Genomic DNA, 7,046 nt, shown 5'->3' with positions numbered 1-7,046 from the left:
ATATACATTACTAGATTAAATAATATACTAGTACATTACTAGATTATATTATAGGCAATGTTTTAATAATTTAATTTTATTATATCGTTGGAATGGAATGTAATCCATTGAAAATGAAAGGCACTTTTAATCATGCCTCATCAGTCAATAACGATCTTCATCATTACCATATGGACAACGGCGTCTACAAATCTAGATAACGATGACAGTTGCCATCCCATAGTAAATCGCGAAAAAAGAAATCCAGTCCGCCCCCATTAAATACGACTGTCGGCCTACATTTTATGTAATTAACATCTGATCTAATATATTACGTACATAGGTCTATGTGGTTGGCTACGGCTAGCCAAGTATAGAGTACGAAATGCTAAAAAATTCATATGTAAAGGAAAATCATCCTAGAGCAATGCTGAAAAGTTACCGTCTCAATAGAACAAAAATTCCTTGTGGGACCTTGCTATAGTATCATGTATTTAACGGCAACGTCCTCGTCATCAACCACACCACAGTGCGGCAACACGAAATGTGCTGTACATACACTCATCGCGCTACTGACTGATTTGAATCTGTGGTTTAATACACATAAAAGCAACTTGTAGCCTACATTTATTTCCTGTAGTATCTGACCTAGACTAGGGCACAGGCCTACACACACGTACGTACCCAGCCAGCCTATTCGTCTTCGTCAGGCCAGCCTGCATTACAGTACATTGACACGAAATGTGCTACACACATACACTCATCGCTACTAATTTAAATATTATGTGGTTTAATACACATAAAAGCAACTTGTAGCCTACATTTCCTGTTATATGATATACAGTATTACACACACGTACAGTACTACCCAGCCAGCCTATAGGCCAAGTTCGTCTTCCTCTAGCTCTAGGCCAGCCTGCATTGCAGTACATTGTTTATCTCTCAGGGGAGAGACCACCCTTGCAAGCACCACAAAACGGCTCATTCTTCGCTGCCAACTAGACTCGTTGCAGATGCATTTATTAGCCGCAAAGCTTACCATTCCAGGCCGCGATTGGTTGATAAACACAATGTGGAATCAGGCGATTTGCAATCCGATCAATGACGAACACGCTTTCATAGGAAACCTACCGTAGTGTTAAGAAATATGATAAAAAAAACCAAAAAAAAAAAACCATACTTTTCACATATTTCCCGACAATATTTTCGCAAAAACTCTTCATACTTTAAATTCCCCACGCCTTATCTTCTATATTATTGCAAGATCGGCCTAATCACGTCACAAACGAAGGAAGAGATAGAAAAACAAATGACTTCAAAATTCGCTCAGAATCATCATATAAGCCCTCTCTCTCTCAGAGAGTGGGCTAAAAAGGTGGAAAACGGGGCCGTTACGCCCCTTTTCCCCCATTTTTTTTAAATATTCAACAATCTGTATCTCATTCCCTCAGTTTGAAAATGTTCAAAAATCTGTGTCTCATTAACCTTTCCCGAGTTTTTTGTTTTTTATGTCTTAGAAAAATCAGGTGTACAGCATATTTTAAAATATCATTACCTGCTTCAATTGTCTTGGACAGAAGTTGTAGTTCGTTAGAATTCCTATGCTGTTTCTCTTCTTTAGCCCGAACAAGGTGACTATCAGTCTCTTCCTCGGGGCAGTCTGCTCCTCCATAAAGACCTTCTGTGAGTTTTACGATAATGTTTTCTTCGTCTACAACATTCTGATCAACAAAACTCAACAACCTCTCTAGCTGCCAAAAAAAAAACAAAATCTATTTCAATTATACTGAAATCCTAAAATATTAAGATATAATAGTATAGACCACAGATACAAAACAGAAGCCGAAAAGCCACTATCTCATCAACCCTGACAAAATTGCCCGAAAGCCCGCATAGTGAATAACGATGAATAACTATTTGATGTGTTTCATGAACTTGAGTTAATTCTATACGTATAGAACAACTAATGGCCTTTAAGTTAAAAATGTTGTGTAGCCACCGTGACCATTATGACGAATGTTTCCTTGTCTTTTGAGGTCATTATAAGTTTACTACCGTTTTATTTCATAGTCAGTCCCCTAACACTCAGCAAACGTAACTGGCACTCTATATCAAATTAGTGCCAGGAATAGGAAAATTCAGAAAAATGAAAATGACGACATTGTGATTGAATTGTAAATTCAATTAAATGTATATTAAGTTATGACAATTTAAATATAAATCTAAGAATTAATAAAACAAATTTTAGAATTCCCCAGATAACATTCCGAAGTTTTAATATCGAATTTGGTGTTGAAAACACTTGTAGTTTACACGTCATTAAAAGTATTACTAATTACGTTGCTAACAATTGCTGCAAATACGTTGTGTCACTTTCTGACATAAGGGTTTGGTTTCACGCATATTTTATAATACCGTTTTATGTTCAATAGTCTTACTTTGAATCTGTTCCTTGCATAGAGGTTTACCAATCTGTCATCAATCATAAGTAAATCAGCAATCTTTACCACGATTGTATTTACTGGATGATGTAAATTGATATTTTGTATACAAAGAACTCTGTATGGTAATGGAAGGTAAATGAATAACTGAGCATCCTTCGTCTTTTGGTCATTTTCTTTTAAACTAGCTTTTAGTAAGGACTGTTGAGAAGATTTTGCATTTTTCTTTGTATCTCTTTTATCACAATGCAGCCGTTTAAAAGTATATTGCATGAGTTTCCTCTTCTTTTTGCCACTTCTTGGCTTCACAAGCACAGCTGTTGAGTGGTCATACACACTATCACGGATGCGTTTTTCATCTTTCTTTTCTAAGTTGTCCATGACTGTTTACGTCATGCAGAATGTTCACTGGTTATCTGTAAATCAACAAAATTAATAATTTACTTTTATGTCCACCCAAAATATGAGTACATTTTAGTGATCAATTGGCATGTTTTCGTTATAACACTACTGTATTAGAAACAATTAGAAACTGCTACTTTTAAATTATTAAATTGTAAAGCGTGAACAAGTCTGGCTGGCTTGTTATTAACAATTGGCAGCATTCAAGAATAATTTTAGCAGTTATACCTGATTGAAATGAGACAAAATAATACACAGACTTCAGATTCTTCCTGAAATCATTATCTAGGCACGATGGAATTAACACCTCGTATTTGATCACACAGAAAATACATGCAAGGCCATAGTATTAAAAAAATGAGCATGCGTACAGAACATATTTACAAATCTAGTAATGTCTGTTTTTTCTTTGAGTAAAGAAACTCATGGACATTATATGGATACATTTCACAATGAAGCGCAATGTAGGCGACGTTTCCTGAATTTTTCCATATTGAATATGTTTGGAGTATACTCACTTCATCCCATGATGTTTCACTAAGTTCTCCTTTAAAACGTTCAATATTGTTTGCATTAATTTGCCTATAAGGTTTGTTCTGTAGTACATTGGTTGATTGAGTGTTTTGTGTGTCAGTGAAGATATGGGAAAAACAGGTGAGTGAAATGTCACATTAAAGTTGGCCACTCGCAAGTGGTAAATCAAGCTGATTGGTCATTATATTATCAAGTAGAGTAGCAGTTGTTGACGTCATTCTAGTAGGTCTTAGTATTAATGGTAAATAAAAATTGTAAAAGAGAGTGTTAACAAAATTTTGTATTTAATTTTCGGAAGTATATTGCAAAATATCAATACTGAAATCGCCAAGCAGAAATACTTGCTTATTTTCATTTGCAAGGGTACGACAAAATTTGTCAAGAGTAAAATGTCCCTACGATAATATTTTTCCAATGCTTTAGTTTTATTTCGATGAACAACGATTCACATATTGATTCATCGGTTAATAAGTCATCACGAACAACAAAAGTTAAACTGTTTCGCACGTACATAGCTACGCCACCACCACTTTTGGATTGTCTTTTTTTAGATAAGAATGTATATCCGGGAATATTTGTTAGTGGACTATAATCGTTTTTAAGCTAAGATTCAGAAATGGCAATAACATCAAAGTCAAACTCAAGTGTTAGAAGAAAACATCTTAAAGAGTCCATCTTACCCAAGAGACGTACATTGAAATGAATACTAGAAAAATGTTATCATTATTTAATTTAGAAAAAGTATCAGCAAACTGACTTGGATGAAAATAACTTGATTCATTTATACTATCATTATAAAATTGAAAGTCCGGATCTACATCTTCATTATTGATGATGTTTTCGTAGGCCAGGAAGGGGTTAAATTTTAAATCGAATAAAGTACCGTATTTAAATTGTCGGCATCTAAGCTATTAGGATTTGGCATGGTGGGGGAGTATGTACATAAATTCGGTCAACCTTTACACTTATTTTTAAACCGTATGCATTCAATGCTAGCACGAAGATAGAAAAAGGTGGGTATATGCACCTTGAAATATTGATAAAGTGTACATTATCCATATGTATTGTATCAACTGATAGCATTTAACATGATAGTATATAATACTGCTACAGTAGATGCCAAAATAAAAAAAATGATAAATAAATAAGAGATAACATAATAATAATAATAATAATAATAATAATAATAATGATAATAATGATAATGATAATAATGATAATAATAATAATGATAATAATAATAATGATAATAATAATAATAATAATAATAATAATAATAATAATAATAATAATAATAATAATAATAATAATAATAATAATAATAATAAACACACAATAAAACCCACAATAAAACACATGGTTCGTAAATAAGTTCGGGTTACTTAATGTGCTATAACAAAAAAGGATACGGTAAGCCATTGCTCCGTCAAAGAAATATTAAGTAGAGTAAAATAAAGTTAGTTTTAATCTTAATTAATACTATGACATGCTACAAATTAAGTGACAATAGCCACATTTAAATAAGAAAAAATGTTTGCAGCATGCATAAAGATTTATTATCAAAATCAATATTTGACATAAAATGACCTCCAACCCTTCCCAGACTTTTTTAATCGATTTGGAATGGCTGAGTGAACGGATGTCGGTAGCTAGCTCCGTCATAAATATCCGTCAATATGGACAAACTCGAAAACAAACAGACTCAATTGGAAGAATCAATTAAATTTGCAAGCAATTCAATCTCAGAAATAGAAACGAAAATGGATAATTTAGCTGCTAAGCTTAAAAAAGTAACGTCTACTGTGGAAACCGAAAAATCAAGCTGTATGTCGCTGCAAAAACAACTAAACAAGGTCGAAAGATATTTTTGTTTGTTTGTTTGTTTATTATTTATTGCCCTCATTATAATAATAATTAAAAAAAAACAAATACATAAATACACACAAAAATGAGAGCAAGAGGATAACCCTATAAGCTCTATGAGCTTGTTTCCATAGGTGTCCTCGACCAATAAAAAGATCAATCAATTTGCGTTTTAAAGGTCCAAGGTTCTGGAGGGGTATATTATGTGTCAAAGGTTACGTCATTTTCGGAAAATATATCTCATTGGAAGAAATAGAAACACGCATATACTGAATATTTTTTACTACCAGCGGCTGTCAAGATACGGATGGCCTATATAATATTTTCCAACCTAATTTGTATGATTAAGCTAAGTTACATATTATAGGGGCATGCGGTCGAGGTATAATTTCAGGAATTGACTTTCCTCAAGTTCTCAAAACACATTTGTTTGTCATTTCTTCCGTAACTATGATTATTGAAAAAAAAAATATGGCGACTGTATTTGAATGTTAGAATGCAATAAATGAGGTAGATTCAACATTTTTCTATCTCATCTGGAAAACTTCTCTACATTTAAATATGAACAAATGTTTGTAGCATGCATAAAGATTTATTATCAAAATCAATATTTGACCTAAACTGACCTCTAACCCTTCCCAGACTTTTTAAATCGATATGGAATGGCTGAGTGAACGGACGTCGGTAGCTAGCTGCGTCATAAATATACAGAACGTTACTAAAATACTATCGTAGCCAACGATATACGATCCGAACTTTAGAATTTAATTGTCATTAAAGTAAAAATAATACAGGAGATGGGTAAAAAAAAAAGCAGCCAACAGACGTAGTCCAAAAATCACCAGCAGACGTAGGTCCACAATCACCCGGGTCGCCTCCGCCGTCTAAAGCTTCCAACGCCGCTAGTAAGGAAGCACTGAAGCGCGGAATTCAACAGCTATCAACGGACTTGCTTGGTATTCGTGGTCAGCTGGACACTGTCTTAACTAACCAACATACCATATTAGGAAGGATCAAACTCAATGATTGATCCATTGATAGTCGTCTATCATAGAAACCCCACATATTTGATATTGAAAACAAAATTGCAAAAAATATTGGTATAATATATAGATTGGCATCATTTCTTCCCAATAATATTCTCCGCACTCTCTATTGTTCCCTTGTTTTCATAAAGGATATGCTTGATCAAGATATACGAGTGCGAGTATTACCATCTCTGGAGGCGAAACACCAGTTGGTGGATATTAGTTATGAGTGCAGGGGTGGCGCCAGGACCTGCCCGACGGAAGGGCTAAAGGCCCCAACGGGGGGGGGGGAGCTAGTGGAGCGAATCGAGTCTCACTTGGCTGGGGGCCAGGGGGCCGCCCAGGGCCCCGGTGGGGTCCAGGGGGCTTCGCCCCCTGGAAGCCACGAATATTTGATGAATTATGGTGAATTTTTATTACTTATTTGATAGGCATCGAGTTACTTTAATATGACTTCATGTAGGCTATGCTTTCTAATGTTGACATCAGCTTCCAAAACCGAAACATTTTGAATAAAGCAAAAAAACAAAGAGTATGCAATGTAACCATCTAATTTATTTACAAATCCTCATTCTTGAAAGTGAAATTCTATATTTTGGAAATTTTGCATGAAATCTGTCAACCACGTTGTCATGGTCGAGGTTGCTTCACCTATCACGATGTATTCCAACCATCATGAAGCTATCTAAAATGAGCATTTGTCATAACAGAACACAAATTATTTTAAATTAGTCTCATTTAATTATTATTATTATTATTGTTATTGTTGTTGTTGTTGTGATGAAAAGTTAACACAAAC

The 7,046-nt window shown here is 34.3% G+C and overlaps 2 protein-coding genes across 2 annotated transcripts in view; one reads left to right on the top strand and one right to left on the bottom strand.

The window, feature by feature from the left end:
- Positions 1-2,822, bottom strand: part of LOC117106483 — a gene marked incomplete at its 3' end in the record, with an annotated part of 3,869 nt that extends 1,047 nt beyond the window's left edge. The window contains exons 1-2 of the mRNA XM_033247841.1: positions 2,418-2,822; positions 1,535-1,730 (exon numbers count right to left, since the gene is read on the bottom strand). Coding sequence (XP_033103732.1) covers positions 1,535-1,730; positions 2,418-2,801 — 580 coding nt within the window. The remainder of the gene's footprint in view (positions 1-1,534; positions 1,731-2,417) is intronic.
- A 2,210-nt stretch (positions 2,823-5,032) lies between these two features.
- LOC117106482 overlaps positions 5,033-7,046 on the top strand; it is a gene marked incomplete at its 3' end in the record, with an annotated part of 3,351 nt that continues 1,337 nt past the window's right edge. The window contains exon 1 of the mRNA XM_033247840.1: positions 5,033-5,146. Coding sequence (XP_033103731.1) covers positions 5,033-5,146 — 114 coding nt within the window. The remainder of the gene's footprint in view (positions 5,147-7,046) is intronic.

This window comes from Anneissia japonica, unplaced genomic scaffold (genome assembly GCF_011630105.1).
Source record: "Anneissia japonica isolate Jap-2015-1 unplaced genomic scaffold, ASM1163010v1 scaffold48538_len14207_cov102, whole genome shotgun sequence".
Taxonomy (NCBI): domain Eukaryota; kingdom Metazoa; phylum Echinodermata; class Crinoidea; order Comatulida; family Comatulidae; genus Anneissia; species Anneissia japonica.
This window is presented reverse-complemented; position numbering and strand designations above follow the sequence as displayed.